Source organism: Dermacentor albipictus, chromosome 6 (assembly GCF_038994185.2).
Source record: "Dermacentor albipictus isolate Rhodes 1998 colony chromosome 6, USDA_Dalb.pri_finalv2, whole genome shotgun sequence".
Classification (NCBI taxonomy): Eukaryota; Metazoa; Arthropoda; class Arachnida; order Ixodida; family Ixodidae; genus Dermacentor; species Dermacentor albipictus.
Window position 1 is genome coordinate 135,085,335 of NC_091826.1, and position 19,974 is coordinate 135,105,308.

At 48.4% G+C, this 19,974-nt stretch overlaps 1 protein-coding gene across 2 annotated transcripts in view; it reads right to left on the reverse strand.

Annotated features, from left to right (window-relative positions):
- The window catches only part of LOC135902239 (agrin-like), a 615,148-nt gene that overhangs the window by 142,395 nt on the left and 452,779 nt on the right, over positions 1 to 19,974 (reverse strand). For both annotated transcript variants that reach the window (XM_065432212.1, XM_065432210.1), the window contains exons 8-9: positions 17,544 to 17,772; positions 3,637 to 3,881 (exon numbers count right to left, since the gene is read on the reverse strand). In XM_065432212.1, coding sequence (XP_065288284.1) covers positions 3,637 to 3,881; positions 17,544 to 17,772 — 474 coding nt within the window. The remainder of the gene's footprint in view (positions 1 to 3,636; positions 3,882 to 17,543; positions 17,773 to 19,974) is intronic.

Genomic DNA, 19,974 nt, shown 5'->3' on the forward strand with positions numbered 1-19,974 from the left:
TGGACAGACTCCGGCTTGAAGCCACTGGCCGGGGCCGGACATGGGCCCACTCATTAAAGGGAAGCTGAAACGGTTTTTAATTTCCATGAATTCCTGGGATTGGGAAGAAGAGACCTAATAATTTACGGTTCCGAAATTTTTTTCTTCGTTTTGTTAATATAAGGGGCGGAAATCGCTTTCTAAATCACCCCCGCGGACACACCCCCATCGCTTCCCGGAGCGCCGGGTGAGGTGGTTGCCAGAGGAGAGAATCGGCGAGAGTGACGTCACTGGCGGGGACCGAGCTGCCGGACCGGCGTGCTGGCATGCGCTGGCATGCCTCTTTCCGTCCTGCGCTTTACTGAACGACGCTACGAGAGATTTGCCGCCGCCGCGGCTCACGTTTGTTTTGCGATTTTCGTAAACTGTTCTTTCCTTCTGTGCTGCGTGAGTGCCTACAGCCAAGGGTGCCCAACATGCCCTCGTTCTTTGCAGCATTCGGCTGCGCGAACACACGCGGGCGAGACGATGTGGTGTTTCACAGGTTCCCGAAGGACAAGAAGCTTGCAGCGCAGTGCGGCGAGGAGAGATATAAGTTCGTGCCGACGAAATCAACTGTGCTGTGCTCGGACCATTTCCGCGTAGCCGGATAGCCTTAAGACAAATGCGGAAACGCGTTGTTGCTAGCGTTGCTATACTCCGTTTCATAAATCAGATGCAAGGCTGTGGAGGCTTGAGATACTTCTTGCAGTGGCTGCGTTCGCACTTAGAAAAAGTTCGGTGTTTCTCGACCCGATTTTTGAGAAAACGTTTCATATATAGGCTCAGTTCTGAATGAAAACAAAAATAATTTACCCATAGAAACAAGCCGTGTACTTATACGGCTGCTAACACGTCTTTTAAATCAATTTTCTTTCCGGAATTCTTTAATTGCAGCCCGTCGCGGCAGCTTCACGTACATGAGCGCTCGCGCGAGCAAACGCCGCTGTCACGCTGCGAACCATAGACGGAAACGCGCGCAGTAATAAATTTTGGTAACCGGACTTCGTCCGTAGCTTCCACAGCGTTGCACCTGAGGTAGAAATGGAGTTTTCGTGTATCTTGCCGCGTGCGACAGCACCGCTCGCCGCGCGCGGTGTGTCGTCTGCGTTTTTGTCGCTAGTGTGGACGTACCTTTAGAACGGCGGCCAGATGTGTGCGGCGAAGCGGGTGACGGCAAATCGAGTGTGACAACATCGATGCTAGAGGAGGACAGAGTGGCCCGTTTTGTTCTCAGTACTACCTGATACTGCGCTATATACGCAGACGATTTAACGATTTGGGCAGACCGCGGCTGTGACGGGCAAACTTAACACGCACTACAAACGGCCATTCACAAAGTGGAAGAGTACCTCCAAGGAACGGACCTGAAATGCTCCCCGAGCAAGTCCGAACTACTCATTTACAGGCCCACGTGCAGAGGCATGCCACCAAAGAGCTACAGAGGACCCCGGGAGTACGACGAAATCGGCCTGTACACCCAAGACGGAAACGAAATCCCCAAAATAAGCAAGATGAAAATCCTCGTAATGATCATTGAGGCCAACGGAGCTAACGGCGAAACCGCGAGGAAGATCGAAGGCAAAGTCACCAGCGCCACGAGACTCATGAAGAGAATAACCAATAGACACGCGGGCATGAAGGAAGAAAACGTCATTCGACTGATCGACTCATTCATTGCCAGCCACATCGCCTATGTAGCCGCCTACCACAACTGGTACGTCGCGGAAAAGAACATGGTCAACACGCTCATAAGGAAAACGTACAAGATAGCCCTGGGCCTCCCGGAATCGACGAGCACCGAGCTCCTGGCTCAGCTGGGCATACACAAAACCCCAGAAGAAATAGCCGAAGCAGAACGCATCTCGCAGCTCGAACGCCTGTCGACCACTACGACAGGAAGATACATTATGCACACGCTCGGCATAACGTACCACAACCAGCACAGCTAGAAAATACAAATCCCCAACAAAATCAGAGACCATTACGGTGGCAACCATCCCAAGAAACGTGCACCCCGATTACAACCTAGGTAGAAGAAAGGCAAGAGCCGAGGCTCTGCTCCGTTCATTCGGCAGGGAGAGAAACGCGCGCTTTGTCGACGCAGCCGAATAAGCGAACGGCCAAAAATACACCACCGTAGTCATAGACACAGAGTCAAAAATTAGAACCACATGCAGTGTATACACCAAACACTCAGAAATAGCGGAGGAAGTAGCGATTGCGCTGGCCCTCACAGAACACGAATGCGAAGTCGTACTAAGTGACTCGCAAACGGCCGTAAAGAATTAGGCCAAACGTTGAATTTCCAGGGAAGCCCTGTCCATTCTGGCGAAAGCGGGCACATCCAAAAACCGCGAGCTCGTGGATCATATGGTTCCCCGCGCACGTCTCCACGGAAGGCGACGCGCTTCCGAACCTAAACGAGACGGCGCACCGGACGGCGCGAGACATGACCCGCCGCGCCGAACAGGACAACGCCTCTCGCACGATAGTGAACACTTCTCGAGCAGAACGGGACAGGCTCACCAGATGCAACGACATAAGCAGTGCATATTTGAACGCCAGAAGGATATACCCACCGCCGAGTCCCAAATTGAACAGGAGGCAGGCCGTCGCCTGGCGACAACTCCAGACGAACACCTTCCCTAATCCATTCCTTCTGAAACGTCTCTTCCCAGATAAGCATCAGGTCGACACGTGCAAATTGCGCCAAGAAGCCCCAGCAACACTCAAACACATGCTGTGAGAGTGCGATTTAGTTATAGGAGGGATGACAGTTACTCCGGAGACCCTGTCGTCGAGGTGGGCGGCCGCTCTGCGCAACTCAGACCTCGGAATCCAGATGTGGGCAGTCCAGCAAGCCCGTGAGGCGGCGTTGAGGCAGGGCCCTGACGTGCCCCTGTGGGAGACCTGAGCCCGGGTCGCGTTAAACCTTGCCGGACGTACAAGAAACTTGTAGCCATCCATCCATTCATACATGATACTGCGCAAAACGTTTGATGTGCAGTTCCCGCGAGATATGATTAAGTGGTAAACTGGTTTGCAGTGAATAATCACAAAGGTTACACTATGAATACAGCGCTTCCGCAAATAACTTGGAAACGCTGCTGGAAACAAAACAACAGGAAAAAATACACAACAATAGTTAGCTTCCTACACAAGATACACAACAATACACATAGTTAGCTTCTATGAATGCTTCAATAAATTCGTTGGAACGTCATTAGCCAGGGACCAGAATCAAAACAATGAAGTGTTATGCTTCATGAAGCCCCCGACACAATCACAAATAGCTTTTTGTTTTTCGCGTAGAATGTGCGACCTAATGAAATTGTGAGAACAACTTCGTCACTTAGCATGCGCCATGAATCCATGCTATTTTACTGCAGGCTGTACGCAAGGTATTCTAATAAGATGCAGTACGCTGAAACGGTTACTACACAAAGCGTACCTAGCGATTGGCGCGCGAGCTCCGTATCGGTGTTCTTCGCGAGACGTGCTCAAGTAGCAGGCTATCTGTACGAGCGATAGACGCACTTCCTTGAAGACATTCTCTGCATCGTTTCCAGCCATCGATGACGCTGTCATGTTGGCAGCGAGATGGACACCACTAACCTGGACGCCGTGCTTGCAGACGCAGCGTCCGGTCATCTGTTCGCAGTCGTCGCGCACTGAGCCGAGCGGCGAGCACTGGCAGGGCGAGCAGCCGTTGACGCCGTCGGCGATCCGGTGCAGCCCCCAGTAGCCAGCCAGGCACCGGTCGCACCTCTGGCCACCCACGCCAGGCTTGCAGGCGCACTGGCTGCTCAGCGCGTCGCACGTGGCCGCCAGGGAGCCGAGCCGGTTGCAGTTGCACACGCCTGTCGCGCAACGGTGCGCTTAGGCTCGGTTGAAACAAAGGAAATGGACACGCTAGAAAAATCGCACGCCATATCATCGAAAATGTGTGTATAGCCGCTTGTAAAGCTACTCTGCTGGATATATATATATATATATATATATATATATATATATATATATATATATATATATATATAGGGGTTTTCTTCGAATTTCAGCACGCAGGACCCGACGTAACATACGCAGGAAAGAGACGCCGAACTTCTTGGAAGACTTTTTTTACTTAACGTTTTCGGCTGGTGGACCAGCCTTCGTCAGAGTACAGTGAGTACAGTACAGTATATATATATATATATATATATATATATATATATATATATATATATATATATATATATATATATATATATATATATATATATATATATATGGGTGTGTGTGTGTGCACATGCTGATCAATATGACTGCAACGTAATAGGGATGAGTACGGACACAAAAAAAACACAGTGTAAAGAAAGTTGGGTGGTGAACTATAAGAAGGCAGCGCTTAGCACTGATTTAAATCACACATAAAAAACGGACTTTCTTGAGCACAAACGTGCAGACTAAATCTTTTAGTTGAATGAATTTCCCAGTGACAGAAGAAACGCGCAATGAGCTAAGTGAGTTCACAAAAGTCGAGAGTGGGACTCTGAGCATATCTAAAATCATTGCGGAATGAAGGTCGCCGCAGTGGAGCCTCCGGATCACGTGACGAGCTTTATTGCGCACTCAAAACACAGTTGCACGAGTTCTCTCTGCACTTCCCCCCCCCCTCCCTCCCCACAATAGAATCGGCTGGAAATTGAAGGCGCGAAGGGTAGGTGTACGTTTAGAAGGCGAAACCAAAATCCTGTCATGAATCACTTATGAGTGACATCAGCTTATGCGATTGAAGCCTTTGCGGCTCAGTACATCTGGTATCGTAAAGAAAGGCGTCAGGCAGAGAGATACGACCTCTCCAATGCTATTCAGAGCGTGTTTACAGGAGGTATTCACAGACCTAGATTGGTAAGAATTGGGGATAAAAGTTAATGGAAAATACCTTAGTAACTTTCGATTCGCTGATGATATGGCCTTGCTTAGTAACTCAGGTGACCAATTGCAATGCATGCTCACTGACCTGGAGAGGCAAAACAGAAGACTCGGTCTAAAAATTAATCTGCAGGAAACTAAAGTAATGTTTACCAGTCTCGGAAGAGAACAGCAATTTACAATACGTAGCGAGTCATTGCAAGTAGTAAGGGAATACATCTACTTAGGGCAGGTAGTGACCGCGGATCCGGATCGTGAGACGGAAAAAAATCAGAAGAATAACAATGGGCTGGGGTGCGTTTGGCAGACATTCTCAGATCATGAGCAGCAGGTTGCCATTATTCCTCAAGAGAAATGTGTATAATAGCTGTGTCCTTGTTATCTTCAGAACTTTGTTCTTACCAAAAACCTCAACAAGTGGTCTGCCTATTAAACTTATGATAAGCTTGGAAATTAGTAGACGTTCTTGGCTTTACGAAAACATGCACACAGCCTATACTCACATCGGCATGAACGCAACGCCCTTTTACCATGAGAAACATATGAGTGCTTTTTGGTGAAATCCTTGCAATGTTTGTTTGAATATACACAGTTCCAACATTTAGCCTGTTCAGCAGTTTTGGCAGGTTTTCCTACAGCAATAGGTGTTGTTGACAGACTTCAATAATCCTTTCGCTGTGCACAGCGACAATATTAAATCGGCACCCACGCATCGCCTGTAGAAAATTTCATCTGCCAACCGCAGAGACATTCGACATCGAAAAACGCTACTGCGCACGGTGCTTGCTCTATCGTTGGGCCACATTGGCTCCATGCCTCCGTAATTGGCAAAGCGTGCAACAGAAGGCTTTTAGGCTATTTCGAGACGAGACTGTTCAAAAGAGTTTCAGAGGCTTCCTAATATATGTGCCAACGCACCGACAAATCTAAGCTTTAATTATTACACAAGGAAATTGCGAATTAGTAAGAAAGTGATATCAATTAAAGAGCAATGCATACTCATAGTCAAGCAATTGAGATGCCTGGGTGCAGGAATTTTTTTTTTCAATTTCAAATCAATTCACTTTAGTTCAACACGAAAATGCTGCGGAAAAAAAGGCCTTTATATGTCTTGAGGTGGTTCGCAGCCCTTTTTAACGGGCAGTGACAGAGCATAAGGTGAATGTTACATCTTTATTAATTTTTTCAGTTATTTACGATATACTGCAGGCCCATGCAGGCCCAAGCAGTAGTGGTAAAGTTACAAAAAATAATCATACATGCATTCAGAAGAAAACAAAACGCTGTCATCTCTGCTGCGAAACTAACCGATCAAACATTAATCAGTTCAATTGACTAAGTGCTGCTTAAAAAATTACTATGGTAGTAGGTTCTATTCATGAATAGTACCGGCGAAAAAAGGAAACACGTTCAAATAGAGTCGTCTGAGTCTCAATAAGATGAGCGGCAAACATAATGTACATATATGGAACGAACACCGGTGAAACATTGCATATATAGCAAGTAAAGAATTCAATATTTAATGATTCAGTTTAAACAGAAAGGAAACAAGAATTCAGATTACGCATGCACTTTCTGCATATAAGAAAAAAAATATTGTGTTGCGTGATACATAGTGTAGTGCATATTTCAGCAAATGCGCTGTAAAAAACATTTCCTTCCTCTTTGCGCAGCGCGAACTAGAAAAATGAATAAAACAGCACAATAACGTATCTAGGACAATGTAGACTATATTCAGACAAGGCGGTGGTAATCTGAAGCACCACATTCTTTGGGTTTAATTAGTCGTTGCCCATGACAACTACGAGAGTCCGCAATTGCGCTTATTTAATTAATTAACTGAATAACTCATGCGGGGGACACGAAGTCCATGCAGGGTGGATAAAATACAAAGTTAAATCACAAGAAATAAAGCACTGCTAATACAGCAAGACGCAGCGCTAATGCTGATACAACTTTTATAAACGCAAGTTATGTCATTCATTAATGTTGCAGGGAAAGAAAGAGTACTTAAATAGGTTGGTTCAGGCAAACAGGGGCTTAAAGCATTTTGCTGATGTTAGCGAGTAAGCCTCGTAATTAGTTGATTTATATTGTCGGGTCGAGTGCCAGCTTGTTCTTAACTGAGAAAGAAAGTGGAGCCGTAATATTTCGCTAAGCGATTCAAGCATAGCAACACTATTACACATCATTAGTTCAGTTGGAGAGTCGAATGTCAAAACTTTGTTGTAAACAAACAGGATAGTCTCGCTTTGGATTCCTTCAAGTTTCTCTGGTATATTGAGTGTAGGGATCCTAGATAATACACGCGTGCTCCAGCTTCGGTAGAATTAGGTAGTTTAACAGAGCATGGGGAGTGTTTAAGCTTGTATTTGAGAAAGCACAGTTAACGGAAGGCTAAGAAAGATTGGGAAAGGACATTTTGCTGAGTAGAGTGAATACTAAATATTTGCCGTCGGTGCATCGTGAAGTTGTTCGAGAACGACGGGTCGCAGATGATGAGGAAGGACAAGCAGCAACTCAGGGCCGTCAGGGTTGATATTGCGGAGGAAGAGGATGCCGTCATGCAGTAAGAACATGCGGCACGTGCCGTCGGTGCTGCCAGATTGCACTCCGGCGATGAGGGACTGTAAGGATAGCCGGCGTTGTTGTTCAGCGCGCATATCGGTCATGTCAGTAAAAGCCACCACGCAGGTCACCGGATCATGCGCAAAAGGATCGGGAGTATCCACGGGGTAGCGCGAGAGGCAGTTGCCGTCCATGTTGAAGCATGAAGTCTTGTAATGGACACTAAATTAAAATTTCTGGAGCCACAAAACTCAGCGACCAAGACATCCAGTCGGGTCCCGTAGGAAACACAGCCAACAGAGTGCGTGGTGGACAGTGAAGACCGAAAACGTGCGGGCGTACAAATATGGCCGGAACTTGGCGATACCCCAAACTGAAGCCAAGCACTCCCGCTCGATGATGGAGTTATTTCTCTCGGCAGGTGACAGCAGGCGGCTAGCGTAAGCTACAACGCACTCTGTACCATTCTGGTGTTGGGCAAGAACAGAGCCAATGCCATAGCCGCATGCGTCAGTATGGACTTCAGTCAGTGCAGACGGCTAATGGTGCAGACGGCTAAAAGTGGGCAAGTATGGGAGGAATGGTCAGAACGGTCAGAAAGAGAGCGGCCAACACGTGAGCCTGCTCCGAGCCCCATGAAAATGGCGTGCTCTTCTTTAGAAGATCTGTCAAAGGCCGAGCAACGACGGCGAAGTTTTTTACGAAACGGCGAAAGTAAGAACTCAGGCCGACGAAGCAGCTCACTTCAGAGGTAGAAGGTGGCACAGGGAAACTGCGTACGGCGTGGGCTTTTTCCAAATCTGGTTGGACACCGGATGCATCAACGAGGTGTGTCAACACGATGATCTGACGGGGCCCGAATTGACACTTCGTGGAGTTCAGCTGAAGGCCGGCTTTTCGAAAAACCGAAAGAATGACAGCGAGTCGGGTAAGGTGGCTGCCGAACGTGGGAGAAAAAAAAATAACGTCGTCAAGGTAACAAAAACAGGTGGTCCATTTGTAGCCCCGCAGAAGAATCCATCATACGTTCAAATGTCGCAGGAACATTGCATAGGCCAAACTGCATAACTTTGAACAGATATAAACCATGGCGTGTTACGAAGGCCGTCTTCTCTCGGGCTATTTGATCAATTGAAATCTGCCAAAAGCCGGATCGAAGATCGATGGACTAGAAGAATTCAGCTCAGTGCAAGCACACCAAGGCGTCATCGATGCGTGGTTGTGGGTAGACGTCTTTACGCGTGATCTTGTTTAGGCGGCAATAATTCACGCAAGAAACGCCAGATATGGATGGATCGATGGATGGATGTATAGAACTTTCTTGTACGTCCGGCAAGGTTTAACGCGACTCGGGCTTAGGTCTCTCTCGGGGGAACGTCACCGGCCTGCCTCAACGCCATCTCACGGGCTTCCTGGACTGCGCACGTCTGGATACCATCTTTCTTTTTCACAAGGACGACAGGCGAAGCCCAAGGGCTGGCTGATGGCTTGATGACCCCATTGCGGAGCATTTTGTCCACTTCTAATTGGATGACTCGACGTTCAGCATGCGATACACGATAGGGAGCCTGACGAATAGGATTCGTCTCACCAGTGTTTGTACGGTGGTGAACAACAGATGTTTGGCCTAAAGGCACGTCGGAGAAATAAAAAAAATGTTACTGTACGATTCAAGCAGGAGTCATATGTCCGTGGGCTGTGCACAAGTGAGGTCAGGTGCAATCATTTTCGCTCAGTCATCCGTTAAGGAACGAGAGCTGTCGGTCTGCTGCAATTGGCGCTAATAAGCCATTCTCGGCATTCAGATTCAATGTCGAATTTGCAACCACTAGAAACGCTGGCCAAGAAAATGCCGGCTGGAAGCACTTGAAGGCACAGGCAGAAATTAAGAAGCGGTGCAATGACGTCGTTATTTGTTACCCTGAACAACCTATGCGGAACAGCAACTTTCCGCTTCAAAAGCACGTAGATGACGGGGCGAAGCACATATTCACCACCAGGAACCCGTGGCTGGGCGGTCAAAGTGACGTAACTGCGTCGAGTGACAGACGCACACTTTGAAGCGAGCACAAGCGCGGTGAGATGTTACTCAGATCATCGGCGAGTTGTGGCCGTTCTAACAGAAGAACGCTAGTCGCGCAGTCGACGAGAGCGGGATGAGTGAATAAAAAGTCCAATCCAAGGATATCGTTGGGAAGCCAGTTGTCGATCACATTAAAGAGAACAGAGGTATGGCGGCCGGCTATAATTAAACGCGCAGTACACATTAGAAGAAAACCAGGGGCCCTATAACGCAAAACTATTCCAATATTTTTCTATTCCAATCTCCTGACGTCAAATTTGCGTAACCACCGACGCAAGCACCGGGCGGTCACCCGCAGGTTTGTCTGAACAGACCAATAGAACGCTCTCCTCGTTCTTAGGAGGTCACTTTTGTTTGCTTGAAACACGAATAACATTGCCTGCACTGAGCGGCTTGTCGTATCTAATTGGCTGATAAGAGGCGAGGAGCACGCTCAAGTGGAGAGGGATTCACTGGGGCAGAGCCAGTGCACTGAAAATCGATAACCGGATGAAGAGGGTGGTGCCGGCGTCTGCGATTGGTCGGCCTTCCCTTCTTAGCTTGTGGTGGCTGGTCAAAAATCACGGCGGCATGCAACGAAAGCTTAAGAATGACGATAAAACTGGCCCTCAGCAAAGGAGAGTTGGCAGAATGAGGTGGTAAACGTGCCGAAAGGGCTCGAAATTGTCACATGGCCTCGCAAGAAGTTTTATTATACGCAAATACACCTATGCTCTCCGGCAGGTGCGAGTAGCCAGCGTCTCAGCGATCGGCGGCAGCCATCTTTTAGTCCATTCGGAACGGGGCAGCCTGCGGCTATTCCGAAGAAAATTCAGTTTTGTTCGGCATATTAATGCATCTTTATCGCGTACACGTCACTTTGACGCGGTGAGTTTGTGCGGTTTTGTGACGTCGCGTGACAGGCAGGCTAAGTGGGTGCAGCCGGAAAACTTTTTACCAATAGTCGAGGGCTAATGGCGAAAAGGGGTCGAATCAGAAATAACAGTTTTTCTTTTTTCTGTCAAATCATGCATAATCAGTGTGTACACATCATACCAAATGGGGAGGTATCGCGGTTTTCGTGACGTCGCGTGACAGACAGGTGAAGTGGGCGTGGTCGAAAAAAGTTTTTGACCAATCGTGGAGGGCTGATAGCAGAATTGGAATAGAAAAGTTTGGAATAGTTTTACGTTATAGCGCCCCAGCAAGCCGCCGTCGGCCACACAAAGCACTCGGGCAGCTGCTGGGGTGAGGAGCTTCTTTAAAGGCATGCGTAGGCTAGCACTCCTCACAGATACTTGGGCTCCAGTGTCGACGAGTGCTCGGACAGGTGCGCCGTCTATTTTAACGTCAAATACACATCTCGTTGTTGGCACAGACAGAGGATTTGTTGCAGTAGTCGAAAATGCAGCACCACCTCCGAGGGATGCATTTCCTACTTTTCCCAAAGGGTGCGGCCCAAAGCCGTGCACAGGGGACGAAAGGTGACGTGGCTGCGGCAAACGGGAAGATGGGCGACGTGTTTGCGCTGAACGAGGCTGGCGTCCACGCAGTGATGATGAGCGGCTGTTCCAGGTGTTACGAGCAGAGCTGGGGGCGCTGTTAGGCTCGGTGGTGGGCGAAACATTGCTACATTTTCATCGAAACGGCTCAGGTTTGCCGGCGTGCGAGGTGTTGAGGGCAACGAGTTGCGACAGTATCGGGCGACATGACCAATGTGGCGACAGGTCAAACATATCGGCTGGTCGTCCGCAAATCTCCACTCAGTCGGGTTGCCATAACGTGGAAAGAAGCGTCGGGGTGGAGCGAAAATAGTAGAAGGGCTTTCGCTGGCTCTGTAATTGGTGACAGCAGATACAGACTGTAAACCAATCTTTTCAAATTCCAGGCGAACGATGGCTTGTACGAGGGGGGACTGAAAATGTGATAGCACCAGGGCTACGTGAAGAGAAAATTGCGGGCGCCATCGCATCCAGTTCACGCCTAAGGATTCGCACCACGTCCTCTGATGGCGACGCATGCTGCTGTGCGGGTTGATCTCCACACGTCGACGTTGCGGCAGTATTGGAAAGTCTGGCGCATGGCTGCAACACGCGTCGGCTTTTGGCCTGCTCGAATTGTCGGCACTCTTTAATGATTGCGTAAACTGTAGGGCAGCTGCTGCACATGAGCAGATTAAACGCGTCGTCAGCAATTCCCTTAAGCACGTGCCCGACTTTCTCAGCTTCTGTCATGTCGTGATCGGCTTTACGACAAAGTGCCAGCACGTCTTGCATGCGCGCGACATAGGACTCCATGTGGGATTTGGCACGGCAGGCCAGTTCCTGCTTTGCGGCGATATTACGGCTGTCTGGTGTGCCAAACAACTCTGTCAATTTCCCTTTGCATTGGCCCCAGCTGGTTAGCTCCTCTTCGTAGTTTTCGTACCACACCTTTGCCGTGCCTCTTAGGTAGAACAAAAGGTTAGCTAGATTAAGCGTAGGGTCCCATCTATTGATTCCGCTCATGCGTTCGTACATGGCCACCCAATCTTCAACGTCGACGCCATCGGTCCCGCAGAAAGTTCCAGGATCCTTGGGTTGCACATCGACAACCGAAGGTGACAGCGGCGTAGCTGGAGACGGTGGCGTAAATACCGTGTGCTCACCGTCATTCATGGTGCGCGCGGTAATACGACGTCCACTGCAAAGCTCCGTTTCCAGCGGTGGTACCGTGCACTTTTGACCAATATGTTACGGGGATGTTGCGAATATAGAAAAAACTATATTTACAATATATACACAGGCGGAGCCAGAATAGTTAAGATGGGTGACCACGAACAACACACTGCAGCCAGCGTCTCCGATCTTCTTCGTCCTCTGTCTTTTTTCATCATTCCGTAACAATATTACCCACCCGCCGTGGTTGCTCAGTGGCTATGGTGTTAGGCTGCTCAGCACGAGGTCACGGGATCGAATCCCGGCCACGGCGGCCGCATTTCGATGGGGGCGAAATGCGAAAACACCCGTGTACTTAGATTTGGGTGCACGTTAAAGAACCCCAGGTGGTCAAAATTTCCGGAGTCCCCCACTACGGCGTGCCTCATAATCAGAAATTGGTTTTGGCACGTAAAACCCCATATATTATTAACAATATTTCTAGTGAAACTCCAAGCATATGGTGTTCGAGGCATGGCATTAGAACTTACGCATAGCTAGCTTCAATCTAGGGGTGCTCTAACGTAAATCTATTCCAAACTTTTCTATTCCAATACTGCAATTTGCCCACCGCGATTGGTCAAAAACTTTTTGCACCACACCACATCACCTGCCTGTCATGCGACGTCACGAAAACCACGATAGGTCCCCATCTGATATGACCTATAAACATTGATTATGCATAATTTCATTGAACAAAGCAAAAATTGTTATTTCTGATTCGGCGCCTCTTTACCATTAACCCTCGGCTATTGTTCGAAAGTTTTCGGGCTGCACCCACTTCACCTGCTTCTCACGCGACGTCACGAAACCGCAAGAACTCAGCGCGTCAAAGTGAATTGTACGCGTTAGAGAGGCATTAATATGCCCAAGAAAACTGAATTTTTTCCTGAATAGCCGCAGGCTACCCCGTTCCGAAAGGGATAAAAGGTGGCTGCCGTCGATCGCTCCGGCAATGGCTACTCGCCCCTGCCAGAGAGCATTGGTGTATTTGCGTGTAATAAAACATTTTGCGTGGCTGTGTAACGCCTTCGAGAACTTTCGGCACGTTTACGACCTTGTTCTGCCAACTCTTCTTTACTGAGGATCTTTTTTAGCGTCATTCTTAACCTTCCGTTCTATGCCGCCGCGATTGTCGACGAGTTACCGCAACCTAAGAGAAAGCGGACCAATCGCAGACGCCGGCCACCACCCTCTTCATCCGGTTATCGATATTCAGTGCAGCTCTGCCCCACCGAATCCTTCTCCATTTGAGCGTGCTACTCGCCTCTTGTGAGCCAATTATACAGGAGAAGCCGCTTAGTGCAGGCAATGTCTTTCGCTTTTCAAGCAAACAAAAGTGACCTCCTATGAACGAGGGGAGCATTAAATGCTCCCCTCGTTTGTTTGGTTTGTTCAGACAACCCTGCGGGTGACCGCCCGATGCTTGCGTCAGCTATTACGCACATTTGACGTCAGGAGATTGGAATAACAATACATTGGAATAATTTTACGTGATACGGCCCTAGATTTCAGTATACTTCCTTGGAAGGGTACAGTTCTGAAAAGAACAGAAATTAACATGCGGTACCACAAGGCTCCAGTTTTGGGCTGTTATTATTTCTTATTTACATAAATGACCTAAGAAACATTCCATTCACAGATGAAGACATAGTGTACGCTGATGACACTAATGTCTTTTTTTCTGGAGTAGACCTTAACGAACTAGAAGTTAACGCAACTCATTGGTTACAAGAACTTAGCGAATGACTATATCTAAATAAACTTGACTTAAATGAAAAAAAGAAATACGAAGTATACAGTTTTTATTTCAAGATTATGCAAATAGATTACGACGTGAAGCATTTTTATTCCGGTTTGCAACATGAACATGTCTCAAGCCATTCGTTTCTGGCTGTTACATCTCATAAAAACCTGAGCTGGACAGAGCACATTAATAAGGTACGCGCTAAGGTTGCACGACCTTTTGGTTTGCCACAACGGATCCGATGCTTTATACTTGCCAGGCTTCTCAGACAACTGTACTTTTCGTTTGTGCACTCGCACCTTAGCTATTGGCTCTTAGTATGGGGCAAATGGTAATAAAACAGATATAGAAAAATAGGCAGTGCTGCAACTTCGAGCTGTTGGGTTGCTGAACTTTTCAAAACAATACATAGGGTCTTCTATATTAGCGATGAGCCAAAACATTCCTAATATTGGACTCTTACAAAATAAAGATCTGCATGCGGCTATTTCAATAGATCTCCAGCAACACTAAACTATTTTCAAATCGTTACCCGAGTAGAGATACAGGATGCAACCTACGTTGCACTTCAATAGTAATACAGAAACTAGGGACAAAATATGGCGCGCTACCGATTGTCTATGAAACCATGTGCTTATGTAATACGTACCCTAACATTGTTGACGAAGCTATAAATTATAGAATTATTAAAAATTGAAACACGGAGTACAAAACATACTATTTTCTGATGACACAATGTGTAACGAATGATAATATAGTTTTAAACTGTTTGATGTCAATAGTGATGTTATAAATCTTATATTCCGAAAGCCTAACTTTTGTTAGTAACAGAATGTTCTTATTGGAATGCATCATGTAACCGCACAAAAACAAGGGACAGAGAAGGAACACACAGGACAGGCGCGGAACTTCAACTAAGGTTTACTCCGGGAAATCTCACATTTATACAAGTACCGTAATCACACTTGCTAATCATCAGACAGCCATCACGTGACGTTGGCATGTGGGCGTGAGTGCCGCAAATGTGCTTGTAAATATTCGAACTCTTTATCGCTCAATGACACTGAAGAGCTGCTTACGCAGCTGCCAGATTGCATTTTTATACAGTAAGCTTCAAAGATTTCTCGGCTGAGTTGTGACGCAAACATCTTCAAGACTTTAGTGTCGCGGAACCTGGGCGTGCAATTACGACAGTAGCGACAATGGTCAGCCAGTTTTCCACCCCCCGCCAATCCTTGTACTCCTGCGCGGTGCTCCTGCAGTCTGATGTTTAGGCTCCTGCAGTCTGATGTTCATCAGTCTGCAGTCTGATGCTTCACTTCCTGTCAAGTTCCATTAACTGATCTTGTTTTTATAAACCTGCCTGACAAACGTCAATCCGAGTATTTTTTAAGTGTCCTTACTTTTCCCGCCATGGGCCATTTTTCGCGCCATCTATTGGGCGTTCGCGTAATATGGCATATTATGCGTTCGCATTAACAAAATAAAGGGGGCACGTTGTACCGCTCGCTTTCTATAGCTGTTCGCGTAGTTGACCGACAGTTCCATGCTGTGATTGTTTACATGATACGATGGCGCGTGGTCTCCTATGTACTGCGTGTGAATAATCGATGGACCCTGATTTCTTGCGAGTGAATGTTTAAATTTACACAAGATATACCAAGGAACGAGTTACGTGCATCACGTAATGACATGGCTATGCATGGACATTTTGCAGTATTGCATCGCACAGCAAGCGTTTTTCATGCGTATGAGGCGACGAGGGGACGACTTAGGGAAACGCGCCTATGCATGGACATCTTAACGCGACAGCGTTAAAATGTCCATGCATAGGCGCGTTTCCCTAAGTCGTCCCCAGTGTTAAGGGGCCCGTGTCGCAGAAAAGCCGGTGTCGTTGGTGTCTGGGTTGGCCGTGAGCGATAAATCCCAGCAGGCACTTCATGAATAAAAAGCAACTTGCAAGATGGGCTGGGTGGGAATCGAACCAGGGTCTCCGGAGTGTGAGACGGAGACGCTACCACTCAGCTACGACTTCGATGCTTCAAAGCGGTACAAAAGCGCCTCTAGTGAATGCGGTGTTGCTTTAGAAACGAGCTGTTTCGAAGGCTCAGGCGTGGGTCGCTTGCTCAGGCGCACATTTCGTTGCCGCGCCGAACGCGGCGTTGCTCGACGCTCACCGCGTCCGATGCGGGGCGCGTAGTCGCTGCGCCGTAGCCTATTGTCTTACACCCCTTGGCGGGTCGACGGGAACGTTGTCGCGTTCCACTCTTGAAGGCGAAGCTTAAGCGTCCTCCAATTTTTGCAGTATTGCATCGCGCAGCGGGCGTTTTTAACGCGAAAGCGTTAAGGAGCTCGTGTCGCAGAAAAGCCGGTGTCGTCGGTGTCGTCGGCGTTGGCCGTGAGTGATAAATCCCAGCAGGCACTTCATGAATAAAAAACAACTTGCAACATGGGCTGGGTGGGAATCGAACCAGGGTCTCCGGAGTGTGAGACGGAGACTCTACCACTCAGCCACGAGTTCGATGCTTCAAAGCGATACAAAAGCGTCTCTAGTGAATGCGGTATTGCCTTAGAAACGAGCTGTTTCTAAGGCTCAGGCGTGCGTCGCTTGCTCAGGCGCACATTTCGTTGCCGCGCCGAACGCGGCGCTGCTCGACGCTCACCGCGTCCGATGCGGAGCGCGTAGTCGCTGCGCCGTAGCCCACTGTCTTACACCCCTTGGCGGGTCGACGGGAACGCTGTCGCGTTCCACTCTTGAAGGCGAAGCTTAAGCGTCCTCCAATTTTTTTATGCGTGTGAATTGACGAGAACTTATGGAAACGAGCCTTAAACAAAAAGGAATAATAATAACTTTCTTCTGGTTCCCATGCTCGTCATGGTGTACACAGGGCAAGAAGAAGCTGGAAAATTAATTTTTTTTTCGAGAAGAATTTAAGCGCAAGGCGTCATGGGTTTCTAGAAGTGGCGTATATTCTGTTGAGTAGTTGGCCCAGCGGCAAGCAGATACATTGACGTAGGAAATGAGCAGTCCGTAAAATACTCGCAGAATCTTCGATACCAGCCTATATACATATTCAGAGGCGGAATAATGGAGTAGAGTATAACCCCGGGTCGACGCTTGGCCAGCGTCACGACTCGTTAAATCGTCGTTTGCCGGCACTTTATTAAAGTTATTCCTATCCTAATGGAATCGAAAGGCAGTAGCTTTTTTTGTTGTTACTTTTTGCGAATAACTGTTCCTATGTGCATCTTTTTTTTTGTATTGCCAACCATTAATTGAATATCAACTAATACGCGGAGTTTTACAAGGGTTTGTTGCTGGGATGGCTGGCGCCATTTACGGTAACTTTTTTTTTTTAGCTTTGAGAGAACACGTAGAATTTGTTTTCGTGCTGTTAAGAGGGTGTGCCGTAGGCCCAAATTACCGCTTTAATTATGACACGCGCCGCTCCCGGGCATTTGTGAACCGTCTGTCAGGAAGAAAAAAGAACACGCGACGAGGACTCCCGCGAGCCCCAGTCACCGCGACACTCACTGGGGCAGCCGGCCTGGTGGACGCCCATCGCGGGCGTCACCCCGTCCGAGCAGCAGCCGAACGCGCTCTGGGCGCACGTCTTGGGTCCCTTCTTGCCCCCCGCGCACGACTCGGGGCCGTCCGCGGGTCGTACGTCTTTCTGGCGGCGACAGGCCTCCTGCTGCACGTGGCATCTGCTCGGGTACCAGAAGCCGTCCGTGGCGCACACCCGCACGGCTCCGTGGCCCACCTGCGGGATTCGGTGAGGCGAATAAAACGACCACTCGCCGAAGCCCGAAACGTATGCGGAAGACTATAAAAGCGTGCGAGTGAGAAAGCGTTCAGTTTTGCACCACGTACAAACAAGGCAACATAAAGAGAAGGGGATAAGCGCTGTAACTGAAGTTTCATACGGAAACAATAGACTATATAAACATCGAAAGAGGATATCGTGTGGATAACGCGTGGGATAGATGCCACACAATCACTGACTACCAATAGAAGCAAGCTTGTCGTTCGAATAAGAAGCTTAATGCCGACAAATGCACACGTCTTTATTCTTGATGATCCAAGCGCGCCAAAGGAGAACAAGTCGGAGAAGACCGCATGTAGGGGTGAGATAGAAGAGGAGGATAAACAAGTTAGAAATTATGACATGACACTGAATGAATTATCGTGCAGTTGTTGTAATGTTTAAAATCAAATCAAGATAATTTCCTCATTAAATTCCTAAACGTTCAAGTGATTCCGTTCAACTTCCGTTTCTCCATAGTGCTTCTTCTTATATTGTCACGTGGTAGTGACTGTCAAGAAAGCAGCCAAACTGACAAAGACGAAACTAGCGTTTTATTTGGCGAACATTTGCCCTCAAAAACAGGCTAGACTCAAAGAACGGCGACAGTGACGAACACAGTCGGCGATCGTCGAAAATCTGATCAGCGGGTAAAGCGCGTCGGCTTTTATAGATCAGTCGTCGAATGTTCCAGAGTAACCGCTGGGACCCGCCTGTCTTCCACAAAGTTCGACACTATTCGCGTCACGCATACATGCGATCAGATTACACAAGTTGCGGGGAAAGACAGCGGATGGGACCATCGATAACATTCCAGAAACTTCTTTTACATGCAGGCGCGTCGTGCGCTGTGCGACAACGTTTGTTAGGCGGTGAGAAAGGGTCGGCCGATAAAGATCAAGAAGTACGCGTGTCATTACCACCCCCCTCTTAAAAAGCATCGTCCCGATGCTACAAATATAAGAGACCGAAACACAAAAGGACACTTATCAAACAAAAGTAACAAAACAACGGAAAGGAACAAAGTCCGAAGGTCAGTTACGCGAAGTCAAAAAGTTCATTAACGATGGTTGTACAGCTTGAGTCGCAAAGCGTGGACTATTTCAGTTCGTGAGCGGCGCCACGGTGATAGCGAAATGCCGTCTTGCACGACCTCATAGTCCAGTGCGCCAATGCGTCAGATGATATTGTACGGTCCGAAATAGCAACGCAAAAGCTTTCGCTCAGTCCTCATCGGCTTATAGGGGTTCCAACCCAAACACGGTCACCGGGCTGGTACTCGACGAAGCGTCATCGGAGGTTGTAGTGTCGGCTGTCGGTACGCTGCTGGTTTTTTATTCGTAGGCAGGCGAGCTGTCGTGCTTCTTCGGCGCGCTGAAGATAGGTCGCGACGTCAAGATTCTCTTCGTCGGTAACGTGCGGCAGCATGGCGTCGAGCGTCGTCGCCACGTTCCTGCCGTAAATCAGCTTAAACGGCGTTATCTGTGTTGTTCCTTGCACCGCCATGTTGTAAGCAAAGGTTACGTACGGCAGGACCGCGTCCCATGTCTTGTGCTCGACGTCGACGCACATTGCTAGCATGTCGGCGAGGGTCCTGTTCAGGCGCTCCGTGACACCATTCGTCTGCGGGCCGTAGGCAGTTCTCCTCCTGTGGCTTGTATGGCTGTATTGCAGAATAGCTTGGGTGAGCTCTGCTGTAAAGGCTGTTCCTCTGTCGGTGACGAGGACTTCTGGGGCACCCCGTTGCAGCAGGACATCCTCGACGAAAAATTTTGCCACTACTGCTGCGCTGCCTGTCGGTAGAGCTTTAGTTTCAGCGAAGCGGGTGAGATAGTCCGTCGCCGCGACGATGAACTTATTTCCGGATGTTGACGCCGGAAATGTCCCAACAAATCCATCACGACCTGCTGAAATGGTCGGCAAGGGGGTTCGATCGGCTGTAGTAGTCCTGCTCGCCTTGTCGGTGGTGTCTTGCGTCGCTGACAGTCTCGGCATTTCTTGACGTAACGGGTGACGTCGGCGGTCAGACGCGGCCAGTAATACCTTTCCTGTAACCTCGACAGCGTTAGGGAGAATCTGAGGTGCCCGGTGGTTGGATCGTCGTGTAGGGTGTGCCGCACTTCTGGAGGCAGCACTGACGGTACAAGAAAGTAGGTAGCG